We start from the raw sequence: 14,162 nt of genomic DNA on the forward strand, positions 1-14,162 counted from the left end.
AGGACGTACATAGCTAGCTGCCCAGCTCTCAAAGCCTCGCTCGAATCATTAGCTAGCAGCATCGAATCATCAGCATGGCTTCTGCCGGCCGTCGTCCCACGGTGCTCCAGCAGATCGCTCTCTTCCTCGTCGTCGCCGCGGTGATCATGAACAGCTCCGTCTGCCTTGGAGCCGCTGGCCACGACGCCACTGTAGTAGGTCAGTCGACAGTACTTAACTAGTTCTCCTTTCAAAATTTGCTCGTTCATTTCGTCGTCATTTCTGGAATCGATTAACTAGTTATGATGATCTGGTGAATAACGTACGTCCATGTTTTCCCGTCCAGGCACTGGTAGCAACGACCCTAACCACCCTGCTTTTCCGTCGCCGCCTGGTAAACCCTACACCGGTCGTCCGTGCAGCAAAATTTACGGCTGTAATGTACCACCGGCAGGTGGCCAGCCCTAATTACACCCGTGCGCAGGCCTCATCTTCCAAAACAATGCAAGGATCGATCGGTTTATGTAACGGAACGGCGGCCTAGACGCATATACTATATGCGGCATCAATGCATGCCTCCTATGTAATGTATGTAACGTATCATCACAAGTTACTCTACCGCCATGCACGACCTTATACAGTGATACCATCTCGTGTATATACTAGCTACTTGCACTCGAATAAAACTGGACTGTTGCATGTCTGGAAATTGATGTGAATGCGTGATTAATTTATGTGAAGGTGAAATTAAATTTGGTTCGGAATTTATCGATGCATATGGATGGACAGTGAGTAAATTCAGTTTTTAGTTTATGGTAAGGCTAGGTACCGAAAGAGTACCTGAAAGCTCCGAGGGGAACTAAATTCAGCTCATGATCCATTATATGTGTATCCTTACCTGTAGGAATTAATATGTGTCTTTGTCTGTACAATTCTGTTTTGCGGTAAAGCTAGGTAATGAAGAGTACATGAAAGTTTTGAGAGAAACTAAATTCCTGCCATATTCTCCCTTCCTCCTTCCTCCTCCCTCCGTCGTGGCGGCACATCCCCCGCCACACCGCCCCCTCCCTCACGACTACCACCGCCGCCGCACCTCATCTCCGCTGGTCGCATACTCACCGCACCTTTTTTTGAGCGTTTTGTGGGTAAAACGACTTGGTGAGCGCTGCCACGTCTCCCACCAGTCGCGAGTGCTTGCCTTGTCCCACGGTCATGTTGCCCATGGATCAGACAAGGCGGCTAGGGGCCGGACCGCAGCCTTCTCATGTGATCGGCGGTACATGGAGCGCAATGCTCTCCTGGCTCAGCGACCGTGGACTCATCTCCCAGTCTGGGCCTGGCCCTCCTGGCTCTAGCTTGGCTCGACGTCCTAGTTTCAGTATGATTTCCGTATCCCAACCCCCCCCCCCCCCCTCCCCGAATTTCTTGGAAGCAATTGCAATTTCATGGTTTCAGACACCTATTAGTGGATTAGTCTGATCTCTAAGCTAAATCTATACTTGTCCTCAAGTATGTAGGATGATGAAACGAATTGACTCTTGAAGTTCAAAAACAAAAATGACTCTTGAGGTTTCATAAAAATGACATAATTGCATGGAGTAGTGCACTTCAATTTATCTCTTGTGAATCACTCCAAACATGCCCTCACTCCATATTTTAATGTGTTTGCCCCCTCAGATCCATTAACCTGCTCTGGGGCATTAGAAAAGTCCACATTCCATATATCCCCTAATCACGGATCCATAGGGTGTGTTTGGTGCTAGCGTGTTTGGTAGTATGTATGGACCTAGACTAGTCGTTCTTCGCTGATACATGATGAGTGTAGTCATGCTGAGTCCATGCATTTGCGTTGTCTGACAGTAGTGTATGTGCCAAGACATACTGAGCTGGTAAATTGATTCCTCTCTACTCATTGCTCTGCCTTCACGCCGCCGCAATGTCATTCTCGGCTAGGTAGTGAGCTTGTCAGCAGCCACCCTCAAGTTCTTGATTCTCCTCCGAGTGTTGTTCCCCTTCCCCAGGCCCGGCCTTGAGGGGGGGGGGGGGGGGGGGGGCGAACAGGGCGGGCCCCGGGCCCCCAGTGCCAGAGGGGCCCCAAATCCTGAAGTTTACATATTGCCCTTGATGATTTCCTTTTTCTTTTTTTGCGATTTCCTTCCGTAATCTGTGATTTCCTTATTGAATCTACGATCCTATTTAGTAGCGTACTGTTTGTTCCTAATTTCCTTCCTTACCAGCAAAGGCGCGATTGGAAAACACGTATCAGTTATTGTATGCGTTTAATTGGGGGCAGTTATGAATAAAAATCAACTGATTTCCTTCCTTAGTAACCATGCGAACAGACGCCAAAAACAAGTGAACGGATCGCCCCCTGCGTGGAAATTGATATTCATTTCCTGTGTGTGCATGGCGCCGCCGCCTAGATTAGAGCAAGCCTGAGTCGGAGGAGTACATGACTGCCGGAGATAACCACGCCGCTGCCTCCCATCCGACCATGCTAATTCTCCGGTGACAAGTTACAAAGACTAGCAGAAAGATGTACAAGTTACAAAGAAGAGAAGGTATGGCTATGATCTCTATTTATACAGGTAGTCTATTTCCTATGGCATTGTACCATGACGATTGATCAAAAATATATAAGGACGCGTCTAGCCGGCGCCCAGCCGTCCAGTATGATTAGCGAGCGGCCGGTTATTTAAAAAAAGATTTGTCCCCTTTTCTAATCAGGAAATCTTTCTCATCTAATTCATTTTTTTGCGACGTATTAAATAACAATACAGTCATATCTTTCGGTGCATGCACTTTGTTCTCCTATGCATTTGTTTGTGGTTTCAGAATTTTAAAAAGGCATAACTTTTAATCCGCACATCGGAATTGCGATCTGCTTTCACCTTTGAAATCTTCGCGACATGCTCTTCAAAACTAGATCCTGCATGGATATGTTTCGACGAGCTAGTTTTCCTGCCAACTAAATATCAATATGTGTGCAACTAGACTACATGCCGCGCCAACTAAGCATACGTGTGTGTCAATAGTCTTTCTGTCAACTAAACATCAATGTGTGTGCAACTAGACTACATTCTCGCGCCAACTAAGCATATGCGTGTGCCAATAGTGTTTTTGTCTACTAAGAATCAATGTGTGTGCAACTAGACTACATTCCCGCGCCAACTGAGCATATGTGTGTGCCAATAGTCCTGCCAACTAAACATCAATGTGTATGCAACTAGACTACATTGCCGCGCCAACTGAGCATATATGTGTGTAACTAGTCCTGTCAACTAAATATCAATGTGTGTGCAAGTAGACTGTATTGCCGCGTCAATTGCGCATATGTGTGTGCAACTAGTGTCTTGCCAATTAAACATCAATATGTGTGTGCAACTAGATTAAATTACAAGCCAACTGAGTATATATGTGCAACTAGTCCTTCTGGCAACTAAATATCAATATATGTGCAACTAGACTACATTATAAGCCAACTAAACATCAAATTGTGTACAACTAGACTAAATAAAAGCCAACTAATTTTTTTTTAAAAAAGTTGCACCATATAGTATTAAAGTTGCACAATGCAGTATTTTAGTTGCACCATATAGCAGCAAAGTTGGCATCAAAAAAAATTATCGAAACATATCCATACGGGATCTAGTTTCAAAGATCTTGTCGCGATGAATCCAACAGTGAAAGCGGAACTGAATTCCGACGCATGGTTTAAAAGATACGGCTTTAAAAGAATTTGAAATCCCGAAATAAAAGTACATGGATCTTTTCTCTAACTGATGATAATGCCAGCACCAACATGAGACAAAAATAAATACACATGCATGTGTATGATAGAGCGGCCGCTCGGGAACACCAAATAGTGCGTAAGCACTTTTAGATTTTAGGAATATATAAATAATTATTAACATTGCCTCTTCACTGTCACAACTGGATGCTGATAATTTTTTATTATTAGATAGTGTTTATACGTACCCGCTCCCCGCTCCCCGCTCCTCTGCCTTGCGCCGGCGGCCACTCCGGCCCCGGCACCCACCAAACCCCGCCGGCCTCCGCTCCGGACCCGACGGCCACCATGGCCTCGCGGGTGTCGCTCTCAGCGGCGTCGTCGGACTCCTCCGCCCTCCCATCCCCACCTCCTGCTCTGGCTAGGCCGGCGCTGCGCTCGCTCGTCCTTATCCCGGATGTCGTCGGCACGGTGCGGGGTCCCATAGTGCGTGGCGCTCCACCTCGTCCTCCTGCGCCGGTGACTACTGTTGCGAGTGGGGCGTGGCAATCCCGGCCTGCTCGCCGGGTGGCTAGACCTGAGTCGCGTCCGCCTTCGGCGCCGGCGAGGCGCCCTCCGCCGGGCCGCTGGCCGAACATCCTCCTCTCCTCCCGACCCCCGAGGAGTCGCATCCCGGCTGAGCTGATTGACTGCTGCTACAACTGTGGAAGCGACCGGCACATCTCCGCCCAGTGCACGAATCCGCCGATGTGCGTGCGATGCGGCGCGCACGGCCACATTTCCAGGGGCTGCACCAACCCGCGCCGACGCCCTCGGAGTCCTTCGCTAGCGGATCCTCCCCGCGCGCCCCCGGTGCTGCGCCAGCGCCCCCCTCGCCGGTGCCGCCCCCTATGGCCGCTTGCCCGGGCCGACAGTCGCCGCCTCCGTCGCGTTTGCCCCCGCCGCCGCCTGCGCCTCCGCCTGCCGGGGCGGTCCGCCTCGGCGTCTCGTGGAGCCAGATCGTTCGTGCGGAATCGGCGGGCAGCGTTCAAGGCCCCAGCTTTTCGGTCCCATTTGAGCCGGTGGTGTCGTCGGTGCTCTCGCGCACGCCGGTGGAAGATCGAGTGGACTGTGTCTTCCTGGAGTCAGGTCCAGACTTGTGGGCCCTAGAAGAGGAGCTGTCCAGGGCGGTGGTGGTGACCGTCGTGGGTTCGCACCAGGCCGCGGACCTGGCTTGAGCAGCTGCTGTTTTGGTGGAAGAACATGAACTATTTCCCGGCGACATGTCTATCAGTGAGTACTACCCAGAGGATTTTCTTGTCTTGTGCAGATCAGTTGAGCTGCGGAATAGGGTGCTCAGGCGTGGCCACGCGGGGACATCGCTCTTCGATCTGGTGTTCTCACCGTGGTCTCGCCGTGTGCGAGGAACCGGAGTTTCCATGCCTTTCTTGGTGCCGCTGGCGCTCCGTGGAGTGCCGGCAAATGCCTGGACGCGGAGAACTGCGGAGGTGCTGCTGCACGGGCTCGGTTTTGTGGTCAAAGTTGCATCTTCCACGATGTCCCGCAATGATATGGCAGAGTTCAAGGTCTGGCTGCGGACGGATGACCCGGCAAGGATCCCTCCCAAGCGCATTCTCATGGTGGAAGAACAGGGCAGGCGCGGCGAGCACGCCATGGCCGCAGGGAAGCAGGATGATGCTCTGTGGTACCCGGTATCGATCAGCCAGATTGGCGATGCAATTCGGGTGGACGACTTGGCCGGGGCGACACCTCCACCACCACCGCCGCCACCCCTCCTCCCCGCCTTCTGCTGATGATGATGGGAGTGGTGACCGTGGAGATGCGAATGAGGGTCCGCCGACGCCGCCATCCAGGGCCTCACCGGAATCTTCTTCGGCGGACTCAACCCCCTCGCCGCCGCAGCCGCAGCAGGGTGGTGGATTTCAAAACCACGTGGTCGGTCAACAGGACCGGGTGGACTGTACGGGGGCAGTTTCGGATGATACGGCTGACGCGACCCTGATCGTGGGTGAGGTCAACGTGGAACGCCTGTTGGTGGTGGAGCGCGCTCTAGGCGGTTCGATAGGCACGAAGGCCCCGTCAATGGAAAGCAGGGTCGGTCCCACTGGTCACCAGAGAGGTGGCCGAGCAGGTTGTGTGCCAAGGCTGCTGGTTCGAGAAAATTCGGTGGCTTCGATCAACCAACCGGAAGGTGACAGTGCGCCGCCCCTGGCGATGGTTGGGCGGGCAGCGCTGGGCCAGGCTGTGTCGCGTCCGGTGGTGGGGCCTAGTAGCCCTGTGGGCACAGGAGATTCGCCTGGGATCAGAGTGGGCGATTGGGAGCTGCGCCTCTCCCATGTGGAGGAAAGCCTGCTGCGGGGGCCATGCGCCCCGACCGAGGAGGATTTTGACAGCGACAACTGTGGCAGTTCTGTACTGGTGGATTTCCCGACTATTCGGAATTTGCGAAGGGACTAGTGGGACCTGAGCTGCATGTGGATGTGACACCGCCATGCACGGGAGGCGCTGGATGGTTTTTGGTTAGCCTTTCTAAGCATCTTGAGGAACCAGAGCTGCCGCCCACCCTTGCCATGCCGGACCCGTCTCCTGAGGATAGGGCGATCCAGCTTTGCATGAAGCTCAGGGGCAACATCACGCCGATCCTGGAGCAGCCCACATCCAGGGGCCTAGTGACGAAGCAGAGAAGGCCGCGCCAGAAGAGGGCACCAGTGACAACTCCCAGGCGCAGCGTGCGGCTTGCCAAGGGAGGCCGGGGCTCTCGAGCTTCAAAATAGCAAGCTGTCCTGATCAAGAAATTATGTCTCGCGAACGAGGCAGATCTGATAAGCGATGACACTCTGGAAGCATACGCGAGGCTGATCGACAAGCCGCTCATGGACTGCCATGTCAAGGCGATCTTGGCTTTGTTTGGTTGGGAGGAGTCCATCTTGCCTCTTCAAGGTGATGATGATACGGTGGTCGAGGGCCATTAGTCCCTAGTGCCAGGGTGGATGTGGGATGCTAAAGTGACTACGCAACCTCCTAAAATCTTGGTGTGGAACGTGAGAGGGCTCAACTCCCCGACACGTAGAAACACTATCTTCCAAGTGGTAGATGCGGCAAAAGTGGATTTAGTGTGTCTTCAAGAAACAAAGATGGAGGTCATTTCGGATGATATTGTACGACAAACCCTTGGCAATAGATTTGAGAATTTCTATTACGTTCCGGCAGTGGGCACTAGAGGTGGAATTCTACTTGCATGGGATCGCTTGGTGGTGTCCGTCACCAATACACACTTAACGGCAAATACCCTTACGGCACTCATCAAACAGGAAGGGCTATGTGGTGGCTTATCGGAGTTTATGGGCCACAAGGTGATGCAGAAAAGGTGGCTTTTCTTGAGGAGATTCGTGATGTCCGAGACCTTCATGCAGGGCCGTGGGCGATTGTGGGAGATTTCAACTTGCTTGTCAATCCGGAGGACAAGAATAAGGCCACATCTAATAGGCGCATGATGGCTAGATTTAGGGCCATGCTTAATAGGCTTGAGCTCAAAGAGCTGTACCTAAATGGAAGGCGCTACACGTGGAGCAATGAACGTCGTAACCCAACGATGGAGAAAATAGACCACGTTTTTGTTACTAAGTGTTGGGAGGATATATACCCCAAGAGTCTACTAACTGCGCTCGGTACGGCAGTCTCGGACCACTGCCTGTTACTTGTGGACTTGGACGCAGAGTTTGAGGTGGGCCACCGCTTCAAATTCGAGTGCTTCTGGCCCAAAGCAGCAGGGTTTTTGGACACGGTGGAACAGGCATGGCAATCCATCCCTTCGGTGGGCAACCCGTTTCTAGTGCTGGACAACAAGTTGCGGATCACGGCGAAGGCCTTGCAAAGTTGGAGCGACCGTTGGATTGTCAACACCCATCTTCAGATTGCTTTTGGCAATGGAAATCATATCAAGGCTGGATGTGGCGGCAGAATCTAGGGTGCTGTCTGATCAGGAACATGGACTCCGCAAGTTGTTAAAGAGGAAATTGCTAGGGCTTTGCTCCTTGGAAAGAATGATCGCCAGACAAAGATCGCGCCTACTTCATCTAAACGTGGGGGCGCAAACACTGCATTCTTCCAAAGGCACGCGAGACATATACATAGGAAGAACTCTATAACTATCATTCAGCACAATGGTGAGATCTTCACTGGGCAGGAGAGGATAGCGGATGTGGTGGATGTATATTTTCAGGGTCTGATGGGAACAACAGGGGCTAGAGAAGCCAATATCAACCTGGATGCGCTTGACTTACCATCTGTGGATCTGTCAAGGCTTGAGGCACCATTCACGGAAGAGGAAGTTCACAAAGCCATCAAAGGCATGCCTCTGGACAAGGCGCCGGGACCCGACGGGTTCACGGGCAGGTTTTACACAACTTGCTGGCACATTGTAAGGGTGGATTTCATGAGGGCACTCGAGCAGTTTCATATGGAGGATATGCGGGGCATGGCTACAATCAACAAGGCACTGGTGACGCTGTTACCAAAGAAGGCCGGCGCAATGGACATCAGGGAGTACCGGCCGGTTAGCCTCATTAGTGGACCCATCAAAATCTTTGACAAAGTTCTGGCAACTCGGCTTGCGGAGGATCTACCAAAGCTCATCGGGCAACACCAAAGAGCGTTCGTTAAGGGACTCTCCTTGCATGACAACTTCATGCTTGTTCAATGCACGGCACGTCGTCTACACGTGTTGAAATCCCTAACGGTTCTTCTGAAGTTGGACATTACCATAGCTTTTGACTCGATCAGTTGGCCTTTTGTCATCGAGGTACTGAGGCATTTTGGATTTGGAGAAAATGGATTGCATGGATTTGTGGGCTGCTTGCAACTTCCTCCACAAGGATCATGGTGAATGGCATTCCTGGCAAACCGATTCTGGCGTGTCAGGGTCTAAGGCAAGGTGATCCTCTATCACCTATGCTCTTCATCCTGTGTATGGAGCCTCTAAGGGCCATGTTCAAGTATGCCATGGTGAGAGGTTTGTTGGCACCTCTGGCGCGGAACGGTTTGCAACAGCGTGTATCTATGTTCGCGGATGATGTCGTGGTGTTCTTCAAACCCAATGAGCTGGAAACAAGGACGTGCCGAGAAATACATACGCTATTTGGGTAGGCCTCCGGCCTAGTTGTCAACATGGGCAAGAGTGTGGCCTTACCGATTCGATGCTCTCAGGAGGAGATGGATCTGGTCTCCTCTTCCCTTGGTTGTGCCAATGCCACATTCCCGTGCAAGTACCTGGGGATGCCGCTCACGATAAGAAAACCCACCGCGGCGCAACTTCAAGATCTGGTGGACAAAGTTGTTGATTGCCTACCAATGTGGAAAGCAGCTATGCTGCCAAAAAGTAGCAGACTGTTGTTGATCCAATCGGTACTATGTGCCATCCTGGTGCACTCGATGTTGGCTCTGGACCTGCCAAGAAAAACTTTAGCGGCGCTAACCAAGATCTGCAGAGGCTTCCTTTGGTGTGGAAAGAATGAAGCACATGGTGGGTCTTGTGCGGTCGCATGGGACGAAGTATGTACGCCCAAATGGGCAGGCGTACTGGGACTACCCAACCTGTTTTGGATTAATAAAGCACTACGGGCACGATGGCCATGGCTTCAAAAGGTTGACAAGGAAAGGCCATGGGCAGAATTCTCCATCATGGTGCCAGCTGACTCGCAAGCTTTGGTACAAGCAGCTGCGCGGACAGTGATCGGCAACGGCAGGAACACCGTTTTTTGGGAGGATAGATGGATCGACGGTTTTTGGGTGTCTGAGCTGGCCCCGCGAATCTACAGCCGAGTCATGAAGAGAGTGCGCCAGTCTAAGCTGGTGGCGGATGCAATATGCAATAACAACTAGGCCAACGACGTTGGCACCGACCTATCACCGGAGGCTTTGGACGAGTTCCTGAACCTTTGGCCAAGGGTTGCGGATGTGCAACTTGCCGATGAGAGGGAAGACACGGTGAGATGGATGTGGGAGCAGAATGGCGAGTTCTCGGCTCGTACGGCATATGCGGCTCGATACATGGGGAGTGGTGTCCCCAACTGCTGCGTTTACTTGGCAGACTAAGGCGCCAAGGCGATGCCGTTTTTTCTCCTGGCTGGCGTTAAGGAACAGATGCTGGACTTCGGATAGACTTGCTCGACGTGGACTACGCCACCAGGACACATGCCCGTTGTGCAACCAACATGATGAGACCATGCAACACTTGTTGATGGATTGTGTATTCGCGAGGCAGATTTGGTCGACCATGGGCCGACTTACGAAGAGGGTAGACATCGAGCCAAGGCAAAATGAACCGCTAGAACAATGGTCGATAAGGCAAGACGGGAACTCAAACAGCGGGCGTGCGCACAAAGCCGAATGCCTTCTTGGGATGTGGATGATCTGGAAACAGCGGAATGATGTGGTCTTTAATGGGTAGAGGCCGTCGATACCACGAACCATACAACGCATACAGGAGGAAGGTAGATTATAGGCGAAGGCGGGATTATTCAAAGGAGACAATGTAGGGTTCGAAGTAGAGCAGGAAGCGTGGGGTACTAGCGAGTAGTTCTGTGTACTTTTGGGGTGGTGTCGGACGAAGTCCGCATGTAAATAAGCTTGTAACCGTGGATTTGGAGTTCTTTCCCCTTCCTTCTTTAATGAATGATATGCACACTCGTGCATATTCAAGAAAAAATACATAAGTATTATTGGGGTTATTAATTTTTCAGTTCGGCGACAATGCTGACAATTGAAATGGAGGAATAATACGAGAGGCTTTACATATAAAAGCAGTGATCATGGGCATTTAAATCATCACCTAGTCTTGCCGATGGACCCGCTTCTAGATTGTGATCCAAAAATTGGGTTAATCTTTAGTAAAGGAAGAGACTCACGTTGATGCGGGCAGTGACATGTATCCAAGAAGTCAAGGAGAACAATGAGCTTCTGAGGTTGATTCTAGTGTTAGGTCTTGACACATTTCTAATATGAGCAAAAATTACAAAATCGTTGATGGGTTAGTCCCCATGCTTGAAAACAGGTTCGTCGTGGGGTGTCGTGAGGTCTCGCGCCTTGTTGGCCACACAGTAGCATCGCCTAGTCACGAGTGTTTGACAAAAAACTACCACTTTAGGGGTTGCCGTCCCGAAGAACTACCACATTTTAAAAATTGACCAAAAACTATCAAAATTTTCTAGTTTTATAACTAAAATCTACCACATTCAGATAATGACCAGTTTAGATAATTTAAAATGTGTTTATGACATGTAGGCCCATAATCTTCTTCTTCCCCTCTCTCTGGCATATCCTCAAGCACGTCGTGTGCACACACACCTGAGGGCAAGTAGCCGCGCGCCTCCCCATGGCCGGCCGCCGCCCGCAGCCGCGTGCCTCCCCATGCCCGGCCGCAGCCGCGCGCCTCCCCATGCCCGGCCGTCGCCCGCCGCGTGCCTCCACGACTCCGGCTTGCCGCTACTCGGCCGCGCGCCACAGCACCAGCAGCCCGGCGACGACCGCAACGAACCCCCGCACGGCGCCCTCCTCCACCACCCGCGCGGGGGCCCCACCCAGCACCCCGCCGTGGCTGCCGTCGAGGACCACATCGTGGCACAGGACCGGGACATCCAGGAGCGCCGCCACCAACGTCGCGCTCCAGCAGCAGCTCATCTCCGTGCAGCCTGAGCTCCGGGCCGTCTCCATCGCTGGCACCAGACAAAGTTAACCTTTTGCCACGTCAGCCCTGACGTGTGGGCCCCGCATGTCATAAACATGTTTAAATCGTCTAAACTAGCCATTATCTAAATGTGGTAGGTTTTAGTCATAAAATTAGAAAAATTTGGTAGCTTTTGGTCAGTTTTTAAAATGTGGTAGTTCCGTGGGACGGCAACCCCTAAAGTGATATTTTTTGTCAAACACTCACTGGTCACGCCCTCGTTAATCAGAGGTACTCTCACCTGTCCGTCGCTGCATGGAACAAGTCGCCCAGATCAAATTCAGTGGCCGTGGACGTATTTCATTGATTTATTTTTTACAATCGGTTCACTTCAGCTTTATAGAAAACAATTCCAAATAAAATCCTCTCAAAAAATTGAAGTGACATAAATCCAAATATGTCTCTTAGGAAAAAGCATATGTCTAGTGGTTTGAGTTAATAAGCAAGTTATCATTGATGCGAAAATTAAGAACAAATCCAACAGCCGTGGCCAAGGAGCTAAGCATGATTTTTTATTTTTTTTTGCATGATGGAGCTAAGCACGATTAATGGAACACATTGATAGTGTGCACAACCGTATGATAATCAAGCAAATTATGACCGTCTACAAGATCAAAGGGGAGGATTTGGGGCACGCAGGTGGTCCCTCGCGCGTGTTTTTTATTTTGGCTTTTGATTTTCAAAATTTTATTTTATATTCGTATTTGTCATGACCAACGCTTTCAAATAAGATTCATTTTAAATATATTTTGACGAGTTTTCAAAAAATATGTTAAGTTTCAAGTGTTGAAACTTGGTACGAGCGACCAATTAAAACACGTATTTTGTGCCTATGACTGACAAATAAAATCGCTTAAAGTTTTATCTCTGAAACTTGGTACAAGCGAGCGAGAAAAATAGAATTTTATAATGCATGTTTCAACGATGAATACCTAAAACTTACAGTGCACTCGTGCAGGTTCAAAGTACTTTGCGAATCGTGAGAAAATTGATCGGCCAGGCAGGGCTTGGTAGGTGCATGCCACTGCGAATTTCCGCAAAACCAAATATTGTCCAAGCTTGCAAAAAGCTAAAGATAGGTCCATATTGTCCCTATAAATAAACGACCTCCATCCTATTTATCCTATATTTCTTTAGAAAAAGGAAAACATATATCCACGGCACAACTCACCATGTAAAAAACATAGAAACATATTGGTATCCATTATAATCATGCATCATTAGCATTTTATAAAAAAAATCTGCAATGCTCATATACTGTTAAATAACCAACTCTGGGCGGAAGAGCCATATTCCATTATCATTGTAGTAGCAAGGCTCACAAAATCTTGTCGGATTAGCATTTTGAGTCTTCATATTGAAGGCCTCGCCCGACTCCATAAGATAAATGGCATCCTCCTCGACATCTTCGCGGGGTGCATAAACAAACTTGGAGTAGTCTGGGCCGATGAAGAGTGCTCTACCGCCGCCGAGCCCATTAGCCATTGGAACCCATTTGCGTGTGTTAACATCGGCCATGAAAATATAAACCTTTTCCAACTGGGCTCACACCCGTTTCCATTAATTGCTTAACGGAAATACATCTGTCTCAGTTGTCTTTGTAGCAGCACTCAAGAACCTCTAAAGTTTAAAGGTAAGCAAAAGAAGATCGAAAGGGGAGAGCGAGTTGGAGCATCAACAGGAAACCCGCAATGGATGGCTCTAAAACGAACCATCAACCACGGGAAAAAACCTGATGACACCAACCATCTCGAACTCAAAAGACCAACACATCGAACTATTCGCACCAGGATGAAGAACTAGATTCCAACACCAAAAACCCCACACACAGCTCAGCGGGCATCAAACCCCTGTGCGGACTACCAAGTAATCTAAAGACAGCCACCAATGTCCAGCTTCAGACTTTAGTTTCCATCTCCCAGCATACGCCTGCCACCAGGAGCAGAACGATCCGCCAAAGCTGCAGCCACACGAACCATCTTCTGGATCCCGGCATGGACGTTTTCTTTGTCAATCCCCTTCAGAAGACCTGACTAGTGCACCAAAAAGGAACAAGCAGTGAAAACAACCTCCACTGGAGAATGAACGATATGTTTTTCAAAAGTCACTTTGTTATGAATGCACCAAATCCCCCAGCAAATAGCAGCAATAATGGACATATAATGGTGTTTTGCACCCGGGAGGTACTTGTACAGCCAAGCCCAACTTTGCCAGAGAGATTTGGGACAACAGGGTGCCCCAAAGGCCATCCCAAAAGACCCCCAAACCGAGCGGGCAACCACACACCCAAAAAAGAGATGATCACTGGTTTCAACATCACGGCAAAAAGAGCAAACTGGATTCCCTGGCCAGTTTCTTTTATGCATATTGTCCCTGATGGGGACAGCATTCTGAAACAGTTGCCAGAGAAATTTTTTGATCTTCAAAGGTATCTTAGCTTTCCAAACCCACTTGTAATCAGGCCCTGATAAATCTTTTTCCAGCCACTCATAAACAGACTTGGTGGTAAACCCTTATTATTTAAATCGCCAAACCACATGGTCGGGTGAATCATTCAAAGGTATCTTTTTATCTCCATCCACTACCCCAGCCCACTGATCAGCAAGATCGGCAAAGAGATTACGACGAAATCTCATCACAAAGTTGTTGGCAGCAAATTTGGCCATGGTACATTCTTGTTCTTGACAGATGTCAAATAAGGCAGGATAGCAGTTTTTCAAGGGAGTTCCA

The 14,162-nt window shown here is 50.0% G+C and overlaps 1 protein-coding gene across 1 annotated transcript; it reads left to right on the top strand.

Annotated features, from left to right (window-relative positions):
- The first annotated feature begins 71 nt into the window (after positions 1 to 71).
- Positions 72 to 733, top strand: LOC123110334 (protein WIR1A-like). The gene is made up of 2 exons (XM_044530826.1): positions 72 to 198; positions 326 to 733. Exons 1-2 carry the CDS (start codon positions 75 to 77, stop codon positions 445 to 447), a joined length of 246 nt encoding a protein of 81 aa, XP_044386761.1. The 5' UTR covers positions 72 to 74; the 3' UTR covers positions 448 to 733.
- Positions 734 to 14,162: the final 13,429 nt, after the last annotated feature.

The sequence above is a fragment of the Triticum aestivum genome, chromosome 5B (genome assembly GCF_018294505.1).
Source record: "Triticum aestivum cultivar Chinese Spring chromosome 5B, IWGSC CS RefSeq v2.1, whole genome shotgun sequence".
Classification (NCBI taxonomy): Eukaryota; Viridiplantae; Streptophyta; class Magnoliopsida; order Poales; family Poaceae; genus Triticum; species Triticum aestivum.